The 20,212-nt window shown below is 66.5% G+C and overlaps 3 protein-coding genes across 3 annotated transcripts; all 3 read left to right on the top strand.

Moving 5' to 3' along the window:
• Positions 1-3,543: 3,543 nt before the first annotated feature.
• Positions 3,544-14,431, top strand: CLCF1 (cardiotrophin like cytokine factor 1). The gene is made up of 3 exons (XM_062000295.1): positions 3,544-3,732; positions 9,630-9,796; positions 11,846-14,431. Exons 1-3 carry the CDS (start codon positions 3,705-3,707, stop codon positions 12,326-12,328), a joined length of 678 nt encoding a protein of 225 aa, XP_061856279.1. The 5' UTR covers positions 3,544-3,704; the 3' UTR covers positions 12,329-14,431.
• A 1,456-nt stretch (positions 14,432-15,887) lies between these two features.
• On the top strand, positions 15,888-17,774 carry GLYATL3 (glycine-N-acyltransferase like 3). The gene is made up of 5 exons (XM_062000296.1): positions 15,888-15,965; positions 16,300-16,407; positions 16,511-16,631; positions 17,155-17,275; positions 17,354-17,774. Exons 1-5 carry the CDS (start codon positions 15,888-15,890, stop codon positions 17,772-17,774), a joined length of 849 nt encoding a protein of 282 aa, XP_061856280.1.
• Positions 17,775-18,104: 330 nt separating this feature from the next.
• Positions 18,105-19,163, top strand: POLD4 (DNA polymerase delta 4, accessory subunit). The gene is made up of 4 exons (XM_062000393.1): positions 18,105-18,205; positions 18,511-18,731; positions 18,807-18,918; positions 18,995-19,163. The coding sequence occupies exons 2-4, from the start codon at positions 18,515-18,517 to the stop codon at positions 19,017-19,019; spliced, it is 354 nt and encodes a 117-aa protein (XP_061856377.1). The 5' UTR covers positions 18,105-18,205; positions 18,511-18,514; the 3' UTR covers positions 19,020-19,163.
• Positions 19,164-20,212: the final 1,049 nt, after the last annotated feature.

The following is a 20,212-nucleotide window of genomic DNA, read 5'->3' on the forward strand; positions in this document are numbered from 1 at the left end:
GCTGGACACGGGGCCGGGGGCTGCAGCCCCCCGGGGAGGCGACGGCAACCCCCCGGGCTCAGCCCGGCCCCGCTCCGCTCCCCAGCCGTCGGGGACCCCTCACCCGTGTCACCCCCCGTCCGTGGGTGCCCCCTCCCAGCCAGTGGCCCCGGGGCCGTCCCCCAGCGGCGGCAGCCGCCGCTTCCTCCCCGGCACGGCGTCCCGAGCACATGGCACCGTGCCCTCCTCGCCCAGGCAGCAGACAGACGGCCACAGCTGGGCCCCCGCTCCCCGCCTGGCAGGACGCTCGGCTGCTCGGGATGGCTGCTCGGGACATCCCCGGGGTGTCCCCGAGGAGCGGGGACAGTGCCCAGTCTGCCCAGCCCACACCTCGGAGGATGGCGGGGGGGGGTCTGCAGGAGGGTTTGGGGTTAAACCCCTCCTCCGGTGCCAGGCTTTCGGGGGCACCCGGCGGCCCCTCTTCTCTCCCTCCTCCGCCTGCCCGGAGCCCCTGGCGCTGGATGCGGGGCTGGGGGATGCGGAGGGGGTCAGGTAGGAGCGTGGGGGGTGGCGAGCAGGGCTGGTGGGGTGGCTCTGGGCGAGCTGCCCGCCGCAAAGGGCAGGGGGTGGGAGGCAGGAGCGGCGGACGGACCCACATCGGCACCAAGGTGAGGTCAGCTGCCCACGGTGCAGCTGGTGACGTGGTCCCCCAGGACCACAGCGGGAGGAGGAAGAGAAGGAGGAGGAGGAAGATTCCTGGCTGGGGCTCTGCAGCAGTCTGACCCACCCCCCCATCCCCCCCCGCGCCTCCTCCCATGCCTTGTGTCCCCCCCCGTAGTCTCGGGGAACCTTCCCGGCACGGAGGAGGAGGGGGCTGAGGCAGATGGGGAGGAAGGCACAGTGGAGGGGGCGAGGGGAGAAATGTTGTGCTCACCGAGGGGCTCGTGCCACGTCCGCTGGCTTCGTTATCCCCCTCTTCCTCCTCCTCCTCCTCCTCTCTCAGGTGTTGGAGCCGGAAAACTCTCCAGACACGAGCCCTTCACCGCTGCCCTTTTGGGAAGGGGATGGGGCAGCCACAGGCAGCTCCCCCGTCCCCGCGGCGGGCAGAGGCTCTGGGCTGTGTCCCCTTCCACACTCCCCGTCCCCTTCCCCGGGCTGGCGGCCGCCCCGGCCCCGCTGCAGCCCCCCCGGGACGGGGAAGGCGGCTTTTCCCAACCGCTCCCCGCTGCTGGCGGTGGCTGGGTTGGGGGGGGGGGAGGCGGTTGTTTGCTCAGGGAAACAAGGGGAAGGGGGGGTGGGAAACCAGATAGCCTGTCCCGGGGCCGGGGGAGCGGAGCGGAGGTTGGCCCCCCGCCGCCCGGGCAGGGGGGGAGGTGGGGGACCCCCCCTGCTGTCACGCAGCCGGGGCCGCGGCGCTTTCCGTCCTCCGAAGCTGCTGCTCCCGCTCCTTCGGCTCCCGCCGGTGCGAGACTTGGGGCAGCTTCATCCCGATTAGGGGAAAAGCTGCTCTCGGCGTGTTCCCGGCGGGCACCCCGCGGCTGGGCGGCCCGGGGAGAGCCGGCGGGATGCCATGGTGGGTAGCGAAGGCTTTGGGGAGGGGCTCGGACCTGCCCACGGCCGCGGGCTGCCCTCGAAACGAAGCCGATTTTTACCTCCGGGCCCTTCCTGGTGCCTTTGTCTTAAACAAAGCTTCTTTTATTTTTTTTAGGGGGGGGCTGTACTGGCTCGGGCGAGGACATCTCCCCCCCTCATCGCCCAGAAGAACCCCTCCACCGTGCCCTGCTCAGCGCTCCTGGGTGGGGGTCACCGGGGGAGGTGATGGGGACCCCCACCCCATCCCCTGCTGCTCCCGGTGATGGGTTTTACACCACGCTTGGCCCCAGGAAGGGCTGCCCTCGCCCCCCACGCCCACCCGGGTGGCCTAGGGGAGACTCCACGGTCATTGCCGAGGTCCCCACGGGGTTTGTGTAACGTGGGGGGGGGATGAATGGGGAGGGAAGCGGCCGCGGGGGAAGGGGGGCGCGGGTGGGACCGGGCTGTCGCTGCGGGTCCCCCACGATCTTGGCAGCCCGTGGAACCGGGGGTGCAGCTTCCCTCCCCCCGCCCAGGGCCCCCCACGGGTCCCGCAGCCGCTGCGAGGGGCTCCGGTTCTACAGCTATCGGGCCTCGACGGCCGCCCCCCCCCCGCCCCGTTCCCGTTTCCCCCCCGTCCCGTCCCCACTCACCTGCCGCCGTCCCGGGACGTCCCGGCGGAGACCGGACAGCCAGACCAGGGCTGGGGGGAGGGCGTCCGGTCCGCATCCCTCCCCGGGAGCCCCGTGCCAGAGGGGAGCCGCGGACCCCCCTCCTCGCACCCCCCCCCGCCGCTGCCCCTCCCCGCAAAGGGAGGGGGCAAGCTGGCACCCCCCGCCCCCCCCGCCCTGGCCCCACGGCGAGAGGAACTGCTTCCCCCCCCCCCTCCGTTCTCCCCCTCCCCGGTCCCCCCCGTCTCGTCTCTCCCCCCCGGGGGGGGCCCGGGCTCTCGGCGTGCGGCGGCGGCGGCTCTTGCACGTCGGGAGGAGAAAAGAGGCGAGAGCGGGCGGGGAGCGGCAAATGGGAGTCCCGGGCCGGTGTGCGGGACCCTCTGCCTGTCCCCCCCCAGGCCCCCCGCGGCCCCGCACCCACCGCCTCGGCCCCGCGCCTGGCCCGCATGGAGCTGAGAGCAGGTAGGAGACCCCCCCCCCCTCGACCCGCACCGACCTCCCCCGAATTCCCCCAACCCCGCACCGACCCCTTAACTCGCAGCAACCTCCCCCCACACACGTACCCCTCGCCGACCCCTCCCCAGCCCCTCACCGACCCTTAACAAAAGCTTTGCCGGAGCCAGAACCGGGAGGGATTAACCCGGGGGAGAGGGCTCAACCAGCAGCACCCCGGCGACCCCCTCCTTCCCCAGCCCCGGGGGCTCAACTCCGGCCTCCCCGGGACCCCCGGGGCTGGAAGACGGGGCGGGGAAGGTGGTGTGCTTGGGAGCGGAGGTTGGGGCGGGGGGGGGGGGAATGAATGGAGCCCGTTCTTGTGTACAATCTCATCAAATACATTCTTGAAAGCAACCTGGTTCTGCTTAACACTTGAATTCTTGAAAAAAAAGGCCAAAAAAAACCCACCCCCCGAGCCGAGCCGCAGCTCGCGCCGTTGGGCTCTGGGCTTTTTTTTTTTCTCCCCTCCTTTCCTTGATTCTCGCATTCCTGGACCCCAATCAAAAGAGCCAAAAAAACCCGAGGAGGTGGAAGGGAGGGAGGTTGAAGGGGGTGGAGGGGGGTGGGTGAACGAAGCAGCCGGAGCTCCGCGATCGCTTCCCGCACCCAAAACCCACCCGCCTCGCCTGGGCTATTTTTTTTTTTCCACCTAGCACCCGAGCAAACACCAACCAAAACAAATAGAGCGGAAAAAAAAACCCCCATACCACGAAAAGAAAAGAAACCAACCCCTTAAAACCACCCAAAAAAAAAACCCCACACCACCACCACCCACCCCAAACCCTCCCAAGCCAAGCCCCGCAGTCCCGAGCCCTGCGGCAGCGCCGAGCCGGGGCAGCGGCGAGCAGGCGGCCGCCCGGGCAGAGCTGAGCACCCCCCCGGGCTGAGCTGAGCCCTCCCCCGGGCAGAGCAGAGACCCCTCGGGCAGCGCCGAGCCCCCCGCTTCGGGCTCCTCTCCCTTCCCCCTTCCCCCCCCGCACCCCGACTATGCTGAATGTCGCCGGGGAGCTCTCAGGTAAGACCGAAGCGCCGGGGGCTTTTTGGGGGGGGAGGGTGGTGGAGTGGGGTGGGGTGGGTTTTTTTGCCTTTCCTTTCCGCTGCTGATTTTAATTTGATGTGATTAAAACGTCTGTCTGGCTTTGGGATTGATTTAAGACTTTCCCCCTTCTGTGTCTCTCTCTCTCTCTTACTTTCGGGTTGGGTTTGTGTTGTGTGTGCCGTGGGGTTTTTTTTCCTTCCCCCCCTTTCTCTCATTCCCTCTTTTCCATGCATGTTTGTGATTACCAGGGAGGGATCCGCCGCTGAGCACGGAGAATTCAACCCCGGCACCGACCGAGGGGAGGAAAATGAAAGTCGATGGGGTTTTACAGGGGAAAGGAGGGAAAGGAAAAGTTCTTTTTTTTGCCTCCCCGCGGGGCCTGGATTTCGGGGTTTGCCTCCAAACGTCTTGGCCCGGAGCGAAGGAGATTTCCTGCGGGCTTCGGGGGTGTTGTGCGGAGGGGGACGGCTCCGCGGGGCTACGGGACAGCTTTGTTCCCCCGTCCCGAGCGGCCGCCGCGGGGGTCCCGGGAGAGCCGGGGCAGAGGGCTCGGGGGGCTCCGAGCCGGGGAAGGACGGGGAAAATGCTGGAAAACACCCTTAAAAGGTCAAGCCGTGGGCGCCGCGAGGCTCCCGGAGCTCCCACCCGGCGGGAGCGGGGCCGGGGCAGCACGAGGCCGGCGCCGGGCCGGGCTCCGGGTACCGGCGTGACGCAGGACGGGACGGGCGGCGCGGGGCGAGCGCCGGGGGACCGGAAAAGCGAGGCCGGGAGCCCCGGCGGCTCCGTCGCCCCCCTCCCTCTCTCCCCCCTTCCCCGGTAGACGTGGCCGGGGAGCCGGTGGCACGGCCGGCGCCGGGGCCTGCGGTCAAGCCGGGGCCGGGCGGGGAAGGGGACGGCGAGCCCGGCACGGCGGGAGGAGCGGCGGGGCGAGAGCCCGGCCGCTGCCGTCACCGCGCTTTGAGGCGCCCCGGGCGGGCGGCAGCGCGGCTGTGCGGTCCCGGCGGGGCTCGGCGGCGCTCGGCAGCGCCCGTGTCCCCGCGTCTATTTAGCGAGGGCACGGAGGCGACGCACATCTGGGCTGCATTAGGCGCAGCCTGCGAAGGGAGACGCCGAGGGCTCTGCTTACAGGGCCGGGCTGGGGGGAGATTTATGCCCCGCTAAGTGGCACGGAGCTCCATAAATCACCCCCTCGGCCCCGCTCCCCGGCGGGCGGGGGAGACCCGCCTGTCCCGCTTTGGCCCCGGAGGGTTGGCACCTCGCTGCCTGGCACGGGCTACAGCCGCAGCCACTCGCCCGTTTGCCCCAGCGCCGGTGTCCCGATGGGCTCGGAGGGATGCGCTCGCTCGGGCACATCTGGGTGGGTGGCAGCCGGCCCGGCGGTGCCGTGGCCACGGGTGACACGTGGCTCGTGGGTGAAAGGGGCTGTCCCGGGCTTGGCCAGGGGGCTGTGGGGATGTGGGCACGGCCACGCAGAGCTGCCGGTCCCACGTTAGCCCGGGTTAATGTGAGGGTTGGTGGAGGGAGTGGGAAGTGCCAGTGACGGCAGAGCGGGTCTGGCCGTGCCAGGGATAACGGGGAATGTGCCACGCACGGCTCTGCCGTGCCACGTGGGCTGGCAACGGGCAACTGGAGAGTGGCCAGCCCGGGTGAAACACCGGGGAGGGTGCCGTGGTGGTGGGGACCCGTGTGTCTACGAGCCGTGCCGGGAAGGGCGGGCAGGCAACCGGGGCCCCTCGCACGGCTCACGGGCGCCGGTGAGTGCCGTGCCCGTGCCGGGCTGGCCGTGCGTGCGGGGTCTGGTTGGGATTAGGGGCCCGAGCCCCCCTCGCCGGGGGGGGGGGGCGGGGGGAGGAGGGTGTGTGTTTCCATCGTGCCGCTGGCTGGAGGCGCCTGGGAAATCCAGGCCCAGCTAATTACGGCCTCGCCGGAGTCTCCCGTGCGCGGCCGCATTTATAAACACACGGAGGAGACAGGATGTAAACACTCAGCGCCGCGAGCGCTGGGACGGAGGGAGGGGGACGGGGAGGGGGGACGCGGGGCCGTGTCCCCTCCCCCGCCACACACCCACCCGCTCCTCGGCCTCGCACGCACCCGGCAAGCAGCCGCACCATCGGGAGCCGTGCGGGGCGCGGGGGGCCCGGGGGCTACAGGAGGGGGCTGCAGGGGGTTTCGGTGGCGCCTGGTGAGCTGGGAGAGGGATGGGCCAGGAGCAGGCAGGTGGTGGTCCACAGGATGGGGACCCCTACTGCTGTGGCTGTGGCTGCTGTCAGGGAGGGAGGACACCCGTGTCCTCCCCATCGGGGCTCGGGGACAGTGGTGGCTGCTGGTGTCCGGGCGCAGAGCGTGAGCATCCTCACCTCCCGCTATCACCTCCCCTGTGTCACCTCGCCGGCCGTGACGGGGTTAAGTGCCATCAGACAAGGGGCACAGAGACGTGCAGATGTCCCTCCATGTGCCCTTGAGCATCATCCGCTCCCAGACGGGTGGAGGCAGAGGCCAACAGCCCCCGTGGGATGCAGAACACCCCTATGACGGTGCCGAGGGTGCCCAGGGTTAAGCGTGGGCAGGACGGTGGCCAATGCCTGGCCCTGCCTTGCCCGCAGCTCGGGCTACTTTGTCCTCAATGTCACGTTCATGCCTGGCTACCGCGGGACCTCCCGGGCTGGGCTCTCACGCTGGGTTGGGCTGTGCTGGGGCTCTGCTCGCCGTTGGCCACGAGCCCATCAGATATGGCCCGGGGGCCACGGGGCCAGCTCAGCTACAGAGCGATAGTCCCCCTCCTCCCCTCCCCGTCCCGTCCCGTCCCGTCCCGGCTGCCGCCCCCGCCCCGGGCGCCGCTTTGCATGAGGAAGGTTTCGGGAAATGGGCTTGTGGTGACTCCTGGCCCCGGCGGCTCTGCCCACAGGATGCCCGGGGAACAGCTCACCCGCCTCGGCCGCTCGCCGGGAGGTCTGGCCAGCGCCGGCCGCCCGCGCCGTGCCGTGCCGGGCCGTGCCGTGCCGTGCCGTGCCGGGCCGGGCCGGGCCGGGCCGGGCCGGGCCGGGGGGGCGGGTGGCTCGCGGGAGGGTAGGGGTCCCACCCGTCACATCGTGAGCATCCCACCGAGGGCCGGCGGGCGGACACCCAGCTGTGCTGCCGGTGCGTCCCGGCACCCCCCCGCAGCCCCTCGGCGCGGCTGCCCGACGGAGCCCGGGGGTTGCCCGCTACGGTGGCCCCGCTCGCCCCGGCTCCGCAGCCATCGCCGGGGCCGGGTGGGTGACGGCGGGCAGCCGCGCCGTGAGCTGCTTACGTGGGCCGGGAGCATCCTGGCCGGGCTCCAGGGCCGGTTTTGAAACCCTCGGGCTCTTCCTCTCCGACGTCACCGGGATCCAGCTGTGCCGGGCCCGCGGTCTCCCGCCTCCCCGTGGCCGCCGCCGCCATTGTCTGCCCCAGTGCCCCCCCGGGACGTTTTTCCAGCGCTGTGACCCCCCCCTCCAGCCCCGGGGTGGGCGAGGGAAAGCGGCTGCTCCATGGGGCACCAGCTACGGCTGAGCCACGGCTGCTGTCACTGCCGTGCCACCTCTGTGCCGTCGTGGCCAACCTTGTGCCACCCCACGGCCGCCTCCTGCTCCTCAGCCATCATTGAACCTCTCTCTGTCCCCTTCCTCCCTTCCTCTTCCTCACACTCCTCCTCTCTGGCCACCTGCCTGGGGATGGCTCTGTGTCCCCTGTGTCCCTCTGTGTCCCCCCCCATGCCATGGGAGAGGGGCAGTGAGTCACCTCACGTGGCCCATGCACGCTCCAGCGAGGCAGGAGAGCGGCACGGCCATGGGCCATGGGCCACAGGAAAGCAGCTGCATGTGCCCAGCACAGGTCATGCACGGGCACCCATGGGCACAGTGCAGCACATACCTTGGCAGTGTGTCACAGTGTCACACACACACTGTGGTTGTGCATTCATGTGTGTCACCGTGTCACACACACGCACTGTGTCGTGCATGCACGTGTGTCACACGCTTACAGAGTGACATATGCATGTGACACTCCAGCACAGAGCATCATGTATGGTGTGTCACACGCTGGGATGGTGTGTTGCACACCCACACAGCTGACTGCAGCCTGTGGGGTGTTGCACACCTAAAGGATCCAGCACACACTCACACACACTGCGTGGTTGCACCATGTTGCACACCAGGAGAGTGTATCACTGGTGTCTGTACACTGTTGCACACCAGGAGGGTGTATCACTGGTGTCTGTACACTGTTGCACACCAGGAGGGTGCATCACTGATGTCTGTGTGCTGTTGCACACCAGGAGGATGTATCACTGGTGTCTGTGCACTGTTGCACACCAGGAGGATGTATCACTGATGTCTGTGTGCTGTTGCACACCAGGAGGGTGTATCACTGGTGTCTGTACACTGTTGCACACCAGGAGGGTGTATCACTATTATCTGTGCATTGTTGCACACCAGGAGGGTGTATCACTGGTGTCTGTACACTGTTGCACACCAGGAGGGTGTATCACTGATGTCTGTGTGCTGTTGCACACCAGGAGGGTGTATCACTGGTATCTGTGCACTGTTGCACACCAGGAGGGTGTATCACCGGTATTTGTGCACTGTTGCACACCAGGAGGGTGCATCACCGGTATCTGTGCACTGTTGCACACCAGGAGGGTGCATCACCGGTATTTGTGCACTGTTGCACACCAGGAGGGTGTATCACTAGTGTCTGCGCACTGTTGCACACCAGGAAGGTGCGTCACTGACGTCTGTGCACTGTTGCACACCAGGAGGGTGCATCACTGACGTTTGTGCACTGTTGCACACCAGGAGGGTGCGTCACTGATGTCTGTGCGCTGTTGCACACCAGGAGGGTGCATCACTGATGTCTGTGTGCTGTTGCACACCAGGAAGGTGCATCACTGCTATTTGTGCGCTGTTGCACACCCGCAGGCAGCATCCCAGGCGTGAGCAGCGCTGGGGAGCCGTGGGGAGGGTGCTGTCGGTGCGGGCACAGCCACGTCCCCGCTGCGGTGGGGCTGGCACGGCCGAGCCGGGGAGTCCCCGAGGACCCTCGTGCGTCACCGGCCCCGGGCCGCTCCCACGTTGCCGAACCGTTGCGGGCTGGTGACGCGCGAGGGCACCGCGGGGGCTGCTGCCCGGGGGCTGCGCACACCGGGGGGGCTGCCCAGGTCGCGGGGCTCCCGCCGCCGCGGGGTTGCGGGGCCCCGGGGGGCCGCGCGGTGCGGCCGCGAGCCGGCGGCGGGGGAGCTGCCGGGAAGCGGGGCCGCGGCAGCCCGGGAGGTGCCAGTTGGCCCCGAGCGCGCTGGCCGCGGGCCGTGACCTTTGCACAACCGCCGGCTAACGAGGCCGGGGCTCGTCAGGCCGCCCTGACGTCAGCCCCGATGACGGGGACCCGGCCCGCGCTTTCCGGCGGCCTCGGCAAAGGTCACCCCGCGCCGCGGCCGCCCCTGGGGGTCCCCGTCCCGCCGCCCACCCGCTCTGTTCCCAGCAGCCCCCGCCTGGGGGTGGCCGGTGGTCCCCGCCGAGCCGTTGCCCAAATATAACCGGGCCCGGCGGGAGCCGCGGGAGCCGAGTGCTCCAGACCATATAAAGGATTGTTGCTGCGGCGGCGGGTGGGAGCGGGCGGATGGGAGCCCGGGCCCGGGGGGGGTCAGGGCGGCAGCACGGGGGTCCCGCCGCACCGCTGGCGTCGGCACAGCCCTGGCACTAACGTGGGTGCCCCTTGACCCTTCCGTGCCTCGGTTTCCCCACTCGGCTGAGACGAAAGCCCTGGGCAGCCCGCGGTGCCGGGGTCGCTGCTCACAGGTGGAGGGGGGTCTCTGTCACCCCAGGTGTCCCCTGCCACCCCCGTTTGTGTCCCTGCAGGAGATTCTTGGGGGATCCTCACCTTCCTGTGCGCCGCACTCTGCAACCTGCCGGCGCTGCCGGCCCTGAACTGCACCGAGGAGCCGGGCGCCGGCCAGAACATCCAGAAAACCTACGACCTGACCCGCTACCTGGAGCACCAGCTCCGCACCCTGGCCGGCACCTACGTGAGTCAGGGACACCCACACCCTGCCCCGAGCCCCCCCACCGACCCCCCTCCAGCTCTGTGCCTGTCTCGAGTGACACCCCCCCCCCCCCCCTCCCAGCACCATCCTGTGCCCACCGGCTCCCTCAGCCCCCACGGTGGAGGCTGTGAAGGAGGGATGTGGGGCAGTGCCAGGTGGGCACCGTGGGGACACCCCCCTCCCAACGTGTGGGTGTGCACTGGGGTGGCTGCATGTGCGTATTGGTGCTTGCACACTCGTGCTTGCATGTGAATGTGTGTGCTTTGGTGTGCCTGCACGGGTGCTTGTGCATGGCTGGTTGCACATGCATGTGTTTGCATGTACACATGTGTCAATGCATGGGAGTGCCAGCACTTATACACATGTGCATCAGTGTACTTGCACACATGTGCATGCACCTACACGTGTGTGTGCATGCACTGGTGCAGCTGCATGCCTGCATACACATGTTTGCATTGCAGTGGCTGCATACAGATGTGCCTGCACGTGTGTGTGTGTGTGTGTGCTTGTGCATGAGTATCCTGGCACATGCATGTGCATCAGTGTGTCTGCACACTCATTCCTGCACACACACAGGTGTGTGTGTGTGTTTGCATTGGTGTTCCTGCACACACACACACGTGCATCACAGCACCTGCACATCCATGTGTGCTTGTGCATTAGCATCCTTGCACATGCACGTGCTTCACTGGTCCTGCACACTCATCCCTGCAGGTACAGGTCTGTTCCTGCACATCCATCTGCCTTCACACACGTGTCTGCTCACCCCTTTCCTCTCACCTCCCCCACTCCAGCTCACACCTCTGCACACCCTGGGCTGCACCTTCCCCGTCCCACCCATCTGCCCCAGCATCCTCCCTTTTCTTTTGGCTGATGTGTTTGCATTCCTAGTGCCAAATGTGGTGCCCACCCCTCCCACACCCATGCCAGGGGGAGTAATTATGTCATGGGATGAGGGCAGAGGACCCTGGAGGCCTGCCCCAGGGCTTAGGGTGTAGTTGTGGGTGTTGCCATCTACCCCCTCCCTGCCTGCCGGCAACACCGGCTGACGTGGAGTGGAGGTTGCCTGAGTCTGCCCCAACGTGCCCCTGCTGTTGCTGGGATGTGGGGTGGCGAGTGGAGAGGGACCCCACGGATGTCTGGTGGCTGTGGGAGTGGGGAATGGAGGGGTAAGGGGCTAATGTGGGCGGGGGGGAACAGCTTGGGATACAGTGGGCATGTTCTTCTGGGGATTTGGGACGTGGTGGGAATGTCTGTCTGGGGATATGGGACCTGGACAGGGAGATATGGAGTCTGGGGACACGGTGGGCACGTCCATCTAGAGACATGGGGACATGGTGGACACATTTGACTGGGGGTGCTGAGACCTGGCACCCTGGGGACATGGGGAGGATGTCCATCTAGGGACATGGGGACATGGTGGGCACATCTGGCTGGGGGTGCTGAGACCTGACACCCTGGGGACATGGGGGGCATGTCTATCTAGGGACATGGTGGGCACATCTGGCTGGGGGTGCTGAGACCTGACACCCTGGGGACATGGGGGGCATGTCTATCTAGGGACATGGTGGGCACATCTGGCTGGGGGTGCTGAGACCTGGCACCCTGGGGACATGGGGGGCATGTCTATCTAGGGACATGGTGGGCACATCTGGCTGGCGGTGCTGAGACCTGGCACCCTGGGGACATGGGGGGCATGTCCATGTAGGGACATGGGGACACGGTGGGCACGTCTATCTAGGGAAATGGGGACATGGTGGGCACATCTGGCTGGGGATACTGAGTCCTGACACCCTGGGGACATGGGGGGCATGTCCATGTAGGGACATGGGGACATGGTGGGCACATCTGGCTGGGGATGCTGAGACCTGACACCCTGAGGGCACAGTGGGCACATTCCCCTGGGGCACACAGGATGTGAGCCGGGGCAGGCAGCCGGGCTGTGGTGGCTGGGCACAAGGGGCACGATCCCCCCCTGGTGCCACCCCACTACCTAACAGCCACCCCCCCTTCTCCCCTGTCACCTTCCAGCTGAACTACCTGGGCCCCCCTTTCAATGAGCCCGACTTCAACCCTCCTCGCCTGGCACACGCCGAGCGGGTGCCCAGCGCCACGGTGGACCTGGACCTGTGGCGGGGGCTGACCGACAACGCGCGGCTGGCAGCCAACTACCGCGCCTACAGCCGGCTGCTGTGCTACCTGCGGGCGCTGGACGGGCAGACGGGCACGGCCGAGCTGCGCCACCGCCTGGGCCACTTCTGCTCCAGCCTGCAGGGGCTGGTGCTCAGCATCGCCGGCGTCATGTCGTCGCTGGGGTACCCGCTGCCCGTCGGACCCTCGGCTCCCCCCGGCTCCCCAGGGGCCCCCAATGATTTCTTGAAGAAGATGGATGATTTTTGGCTGCTGAAGGAGCTGCAGACCTGGCTCTGGCGCTCGGCCAAGGACTTCAACCGCCTCAAGAAGAAGGTGCCGCCCGCCGTGGTCACGTTGCGCCTGGAGACCAGGGGCTTCTGAGCCCCCCCACACTCCCCCCTCCCCGGGCCCTGCCATGGCCCCCCCCCACTGCCTGGCTGGGATGGGGATGGGGCTCCTCACCCCGACAGGCCACCACGGGTCCCTGCTGTCACCACGCTGTGCATTGAGGGATGGGGCTCCTGACCCCAAAGTGCCACCAAAGCCACCTCACGTCCCCACCATTATCACAGTGCCTTGAAGGGTGAGGCTTCTGACCCCAAAGTGCCACCAAAGCCACCCCATGGCCCCACCATCACCTCACTGTGCCTTAAGGGATGGGGCTTCTGGCCCCAAACTGCCACCCAAGCCCCACCACAGCCCCACCATCACCTCACAGTGCCTTGAAGGGTGAGGCTTCTGACCCCAAAGTGCCACCAAAGCCACCCCATGGCCCCACCATCACCTCACTGTGCCTTAAGGGATGGGGCTTCTGGCCCCAAACTGCCACCCAAGCCCCACCACAGCCCCACCATCACCTCACAGTGCCTTGAAGGGTGAGGCTTCTGACCCCAAAGTGCCACCAAAGCCACCCCATGGCCCCACCATCACCTCACTGTGCCTTAAGGGATGGGGTTCCTGACCCCAAGCTGCCACCAAAGCCACCTCACATCCCCATCATCACCTCACTGTGCCTTAAAGGATGGGGCTCTTGACCCCAAACTGCCACCAAACTCACCCCATGGCCCCATCTCCATGCTTTGCCATAAGGGATAGGGTTCGTGACCCCAAAGTGCCACCAAAGCCTCCCCATAGTCCCCTCTCCATCACCAGGGTGTCTTAGGGGTCAAGGACTCCTGACCCCAAAGTACTACCAAACTCACTCCATGGCCCCACCATCTCCATGCTGTGCCTTGAAGGATGGGACTCATGAGCCCAAAGCACCATCAAAGTCACCCCATGGCCCCACCATCACCTCACTGTGCCTGTAGGGATGGGGCTCACGATCCCAAACTGCCATCAAAGTCACCCCATATCCCCACTGTGTCCTTGCTATACCTAAAGGGATGGGGCTTATGACCCCCAAGTGCCACCAAAGCCATCCCACTATCATCACAGTGCCTTAAGGGATGGGGCTTGTGAAGTCAAAGTGCCATCTCATATCCCCTCTGTCACCTCACTGTGCCTTGAGGGATGGGGTTCCTGACCCCAAACTGCCACCAAAGCCCCCCCACCACCTCACTGTGCCATAAGGGATGGGGTTCCTGACCTCAAAGTGCCACCAAAGCCCCCCCCCATGGCTCCCCCATCACCTCATTGTGCCTTAAGGGATGGGGTTCCTGACACCAAAGTGCCAACAAAGACACCCCAATCACCTCACTGTGCCATAAGGGATGGGGTTCCTGACCCCAAAGTGCCAACAAAGTCCCCCCCATGGCCCCACCACCACCTCACTGTGCCATAAGGGATGGGGTTCCTGACCCCAAAATGCCACCAAAGCCCCCCCCATCACTTCACTGTGCCATAAGGGAGGGGGTTCTTGACCCCAAAGTGCCACCAAAGCCCCCCCTATCACCTCACTGTGCCATAAGGGATGGGGTTCCTGACCCCAAAGTGCCAACAAAGTCCCCCCCATGGCCCCACCATCACCTCACTATACCTTAAGGGATGGGGTTCCTGACCCCAAAATGCGACCAAAGTTCCCCCATGGCCCCACCATCACCTCACTGTGCCTTAAGGGATGGGGTTCTTGACCCCAAAGTGCCACCAAAGCCCCCCCATGGCCCCACCATCACCTAACTGTGTCTTAAGGGATGGGGTTCCTGACCCCAAAGTGCCACCAAAGCCCCCCCATCACCTCATTGTGCCATAGAGGATGTGGTTCCTGACCCCAAAGTGCCACCAAAGCCCCCCCATGCCCCCCACCCCGGGGCTGGAGGGGGGGGTGGGTGTCACATCTGGCTCCTCCCCCCGCCCCAAGCTCCACCCACCACGACCCAAAGCCCCGCCCACCCCGAAACGGACCAATCCCGCCCGCGCGTACGCATAAGCCCCGCCCCCTCGCGCTAAGCCCCGCCCCTGTCCGTGTTTATTTATTGGAGATGTTATTTATTGGGGTATTTATTGCAGAAGATCTATTCTTGTACGAACGGATTAAAGCCTTTCTCCAGCACCTCCTGCCCTCTCCTCGCCCGCGCCGCCCTCAGGAGGGTTCAGTTGCCCCAGAGTCTGAGGTTTGGGGTGTTTTCCCCCTGTTTTGGGTTTTTTGGGGGTTAGGAGCCCCCAGGTAACCTCATCCTGTGCCACTTCCCCAGTCGTGGTGGGGAGTCTCGGTGGCATCTGCAATGGGGTAGAGGGATGAGGGGCTGGGGAACCATCTGGGATGGCACCGGGGGAGCTGCTGCAGCCTGGGGTGGGATTGGGGACCCATTGTGTTACCTGGGGACGTGCTCAGGGACCTCTGTGTCACCCGGGGATGTGTTTGGGGACCTCCATGTCACCCAGGGATGTGTTTAGGGACCCTCATGCCACTCAGGGATGTGTTTGCAGACACCATTGTCACTCAGGGATGTGAATGAGTGGTGCTCCTCTCACCTGGGACTGTGCTTGAGGACCCCCGTGTCACCCAGGGATGTGCTTGGGGACCCCTGTGTCACTTGGAGATGTGCCTGGGGACACCCTTGTCAGCCAAGGATATAAATGAGTGATGCCTCTCTCACCTGGGGTTGTGCTCGAGGACCCCTGTGTCACTCAGGGATGTGCTTGGGGACCCTTGTGTCACTTGGGGATGTGCCTGGGGACACCCTTGTCAGCCAAGGATATAAATGAGTGATGCCTCTCTCACCTGGGGTTGTGCTCGAGGACCCCTGTGTCACCCAGGGATGTGCTTGGGGAGCCTGTACTGCTCAGGGATATGCTCAGGGACCCCCATGCCACCCAGGGATTGTGACTGGGATCCTCGATGTCAGTATTCCCCCAGGTGCCCCTGCACTTGCTGCTGGTGGGGCCAGGGCCTCAGCAGTGCCTGGTATTGTATGTGACCTCCCCTTGGCATCACCCACCTTCCACATCCCCCTCTGCATCCCTGTGCCAGCACCATCAGCATGGGCAGGGATCTGAGGGGGCAGTGAGGGGTCCCTCCAGTCCCCCTGTGCCAGGCTTTACCCTGTGTCTGCAGGCACCAGGAGGGTCAGCAGGGTCTCATGACTGTGGGGCAGGGTGTCTGTCTCCAGGAGGTCACAGGACTGGCAGGGTTGGTCCGGTGCCCGGTGCCCGGTGCCCGGTGGGATGGACCCTGTGTACTGCCCGTGTCAGCAGCCACCCCCCGGGCAGGGGCACTCAGCAGCCCGTGACGGCTCTGGAACCCACCAGTGCCACCATCTGCTCCAACGAAACAGGGACCTGCAGGTGTCACCGCCTGCCCCACCGTCCCCAGAGCTCTGACCCACAGCCTCCCCACGTCCCACGGCCCCAGGACTGCTGTGGGGTGAGTGCTGGAGCCAGGGGAGGGGGACACCGGGGGCAGGGATGGGCACAGGAATGGGCACGGGGATGGGCACGGGGAGGGGGTCGGTGGCTAGGGGTCCTACCTGCTGTCCTTGCGGGGTCTCTCGGCAGGACCATGTTGATCCTGAGAAGCCCAGCCCAGCTGCAGCGCCTGGAGGGGATCCTGCGGAGGAGCCTGCCCTTCGCACTGCCGGTGATGGGGACGCTGCTATCACCTCTGCCCCGCCACGGGGACCCTGATATCCCGCCTGCCCCGCGACCCCCCTGCCCCTGGGACCCCCAGCCCCGCCGAGCCCAGCGCAGGCGGCTCTCGACGCAGCCAATCCCAGGCTTCCGCGCCTCGCCCCGCCCACTCGAGGGCAGCCTGGCGCCAGGCCACGCCCCCTTTGCCTTCACTCCGCCCAGCCCTATGGGGACCGGGCGCCTTATTTGAAGAGGGCAGCGTGCCCTGGGGTGCCCCCTGGGCTGTGCAGACCGCGGGGAACCCCAAATCTGCCCCTCACTGCCCTCTCTTCCTTCGCCCGCAGGTCTATGGGGCCGTGATGAACATCAACCGGGGGAACCCGGGCGAGTTCGAGGTGGTAGTGGACTCGTGGCCCGATTTCGGTGCGGTGCTGGCCCGACGGAGCGGAGAGGTGGCTGCGGGGCACGGCTGGGGGGCAAATGGGGGGCACCGGGGTGGCCACGGTGCTCTGGCACAGGCCAGGTGTGCTCAGAGCACCCATGGGTGCTCCACAGCTGCCGGTGGATGATTGCTACAGGAACATACAGGCGGCTTTCTACCGGGATGTGGGCGCCTACCGGGCGCTGCTGGAGACCCCCGGCTGCCTGCGCTGGGACGCTGCCTTCCACATCATCGGTGGCCCGGGGATGGGGGTCCTGGGGGGCATCGGGTGGGGATTGGGGGTGCTGAGCAGCACCGGAGATGTGGCGTGCTGGGGAGAGGCAGTGGGGATGTGGGGCGAGGAGCTGGAGGGAATTGGGGTACTGGGGGCGCTGAGAGCAGTGGGGAGCGTTGTGGGGTGAGGAGGGCACTGGGGAGGTTGGTGGCTGGACTTGGGGGTGCTGGGGGCACTGGGGAGGACCGTGGCGGGATTGAGAGGTTACTGTGGACAGGGGTGTAGTTACTGGGGGCATAAGGGGTGAGGTCCTGGGGGGCACTGGGGAGGATTGGGGCAGGATTGGAGGTGCTGAGGGGCACTGGGGATAGGGATGAAATTAGTGGGGGCATAAGGGGCAAGGTCCTGGGGAACACTGGAGAGGATTGGGGGTGCTGGGAGGCACTGGGGGCAGGGATGGAGTTAACGCGGGGCACTGGGGAGGATTGGGGGTACTGGGGGAGTGCTGGGATGAATGGGACCCCCTGCCACCACCACCCCCAGGGCTGCAGGAGGAGGTGGCCACGGTGTCCCAGGACATTGCCGGGCCCAAAGGGGTGGAGCTGCAGATCTCCGAGTACTACACCTACCTGCACCCTGACCCCAGCACCCTGCCCGAGCCCCGGTGAGCTCCGAACCCCAGCCACCCCTCACCTCCACCCCCCCATCCCCTCCAACATCCAACCCTCCCCCCCCTCCCCAGCCTACCCCCGGGCTTGCAGGTGGGCACGCTGAGCCCGGCACTCGTGGACCTGCTGAACGAGACGTGGCCGTACGGGGGCAACGCTCGCAGCCGGCGGTACCTGGCTGAGGTGCTGAGCCTCTACCCCAACGTCTGCCTGCGGGACGGCTCCGGGGAACCCCTCAGCTGGGCTCTGAGCGACCACTTCGGCAGCGGCGCCCACGCGTACACGCTGCCCGCGCACCGCCGCGGCGGCTACATGCGCCTGCTCACCAGCCTCGCCGCCCGCCGGGCAAAAGCCCGTGGCTTCCCGTCTTTTGGGTACACGGTCCCGAGCAACGTGGCCATGCAGAAGCTGCAGGAGGGTTTGGGCCACCAACGCCTGCCCGGCGTTTGCCGCTTCATCCTGCACAACCCCAACGTGGGCAGCGTGGGACCCTGAGTAGGGGGGGGGGGGGGGGGGAAAGGAGAGGGGGGGGTGTCCTCAGGGATTTCTTCCTCGGGGCATGCAAAAGCCACCCTCCCCACACCCCTCCTAAACAAAACCCAAGCAGTGTGGACTCTCCGATGGCTGCTCTAGGGTTGTGTCTGCTTCCGGCGTCTGTTTACTCACAGCTGACACTGTTTGGTGTCGCCGCTGAGGTGTCCCCGGGGGGGTCCCTCTGTGCCTGGGACACGCACCGAGGCTCTGCCTCGGCTATTCTCAGCCTCCTCCCGGGAGGGCTGAAAAGCCACAGGCAAATCTGCACCGGTGGCAGCTGCTGTGTGCGCGGTGCCCCCCCTACCCGGGACGGTGTCACCGCGGCGGGGCGGGGTGTCACCGGCGGCGGTTCAAGGGCTGAGGGGACAGTCGGAGGGTGACGGTGGCACGGCGTGAGTACACGGCTTGGGGGGGACACGACACGCAGTTCCCGGGGGGGGTGAGGACAGTGTGCGAATGACAGTGCCCGGGGGGGTGGGTGAGGACTGTCGGGGGGGGTGACAGCGTCAAGGGGAGCGGTGGGACACACACACACACGGCCGCGGGGGTGGCAGCGTCTGGGGGTGACGGGGACAGCCGTGGCCCCCCCCCCGCATCCCAGCCAGGCCCCGCCGCTTCCTCCCGGGGGCGGAGCTGCGGCTCCTCGGCCGGTTCCCGGTAGCGGCGGGGCCGCCGCCGCCATCCCGCGCTCCCGCAGGGCCATGGAGACGCTCCGGCGCATCACCGACTCCTTCCCGCGACGGCGGCGACCGGGACGGACCCCGGGCAAAGCCAAGGGCAAGGCCAAGGGCAAAGGCAAAGGCAAAAGCAAGAGTAAAGCCCGTCCCCGCGATCCCTCCCCCGCCGCCCCCGCGGACCCGGAGCTCCTGGACATGCTGCGACGCTTCGACCTGGCTTGGGAGTACGGGCCGTGCACCGGTGAGCCCCCCACCGCGCCCCCGGGACCCTCCCCGAGCCCCTTCCCGCCCTGCTGAGCGTGCCCCCGTCCCGCAGGCATCACCCGGCTGCAGCGCTGGGAGCGGGCGCAGGCGCTGGGGCTGAACCCCCCGGCCTCGGTGCGCGACGTCCTCCTGGAGCACCGCGACCGCCCCGACGTCACCTACTGGTGGGTTACGGGATGGGAAGGGGAGGGCACCCCCCCGACCCCTCCCCACTGACACCGCTCCCGCTGTGCCCCACAGCCTCTGGCACGAGTACCCGCTCTGAGCCGCTGCACCCCGCGCCGGAGGGAGGATTAGAGGGGGTACACGGGCTGTGGCACCTCCCCCCACAGTCCCCCCTCGCGGGCCTGGCTACGGCTGTGCCACAGTCCGGGGGGCACTGGGAGGATTAAAGGCTGGTGTGAGTGAAGGAGGGGGGCTGCTGTGTGATGTCTGGGGGGCACAGAGGGAGTGGGAGGGAAGCCCGTCTATAAGGCAGTGGGGGAGGTCTTGTGTGTGTCCCCCCACCCCTCCCCAAAACGAGACAGGGTTGTCCAGTCACACTGAGTTTAATGCCAGGCAGGGAGGTGTGCACCCCCCTCCCCACTCCATCACCCCCTGCCCCACAGATGCCCTTTCTCTGGGGCATCACTGCTGCCCGTAGCCCTCCATAGTGCCCCTCCCTTTTGAGGGGGCTCCTGTCACAGCATTGTGTGTCCCCTCCCACCCAGGGCATCCTGATCCACACCGGGGGGGGGCTCAGGTGTCCCCAGGCTGGGGGTGGATGGGGATGGTGGGTGGGTGGTGTCCCTGTGTCTGTCCTTACCTGTGCACACGGCTGCATCCTCCTACACCTGATACTCACCCTCCAGTGTCCCCAGCAGACCCTCCCCACGTGAGCTCAGTCCTGTCAGGGACTGGAGGGGGAGCTGTGGGGACTCACATCTGCAACCACAGCGGCATCACCAAGTCCCAGGAGGGATTTCTTCTCCAGACTTGTGGGAAGAAGGGAAGAGGGATGAGTTTTGCCTCTCTCCTCTCCCACACCTGAGCTGTGCCATCCTCGTGGGCACCCAGGAGAAAAGGGATGAGTGGGGGGCTGACAAAGCCACTCGGTCCTCACCCCTACATGGGGATCCTGAAGGAAGGGTGCTGAGACCATGAAACCTTCACAGTTTGGGGGTGGGTGAAACAAAATCAGGAGCAGGCTGCTTGGGTGGAGGAAGGAAGGTGGAAGGGGAGCAAAGACGGCCCAGAAGTGGAGCAGAATGGACAGGGAGGTATAAAAGCCCATAAAGGTCAGCACAGGGTGGGGTGTTTCTGTGCTTAGGGGTGCAGATGAGGGGGGATTGTGGTGCTGCTGACCTGCAGAGCCAGGCCTGGCCCCTCCAAGCCATTGGGCCTCCCCTGCAGCAGCGGGGAGGGAAGAGGCCAGAGCTCTCATCCAGCAGCAGTCTCATGGGCTTCCTGAGATGAAGA

Source organism: Colius striatus, chromosome 7 (assembly GCF_028858725.1).
Source record: "Colius striatus isolate bColStr4 chromosome 7, bColStr4.1.hap1, whole genome shotgun sequence".
NCBI classification, from domain to species: Eukaryota; Metazoa; Chordata; class Aves; order Coliiformes; family Coliidae; genus Colius; species Colius striatus.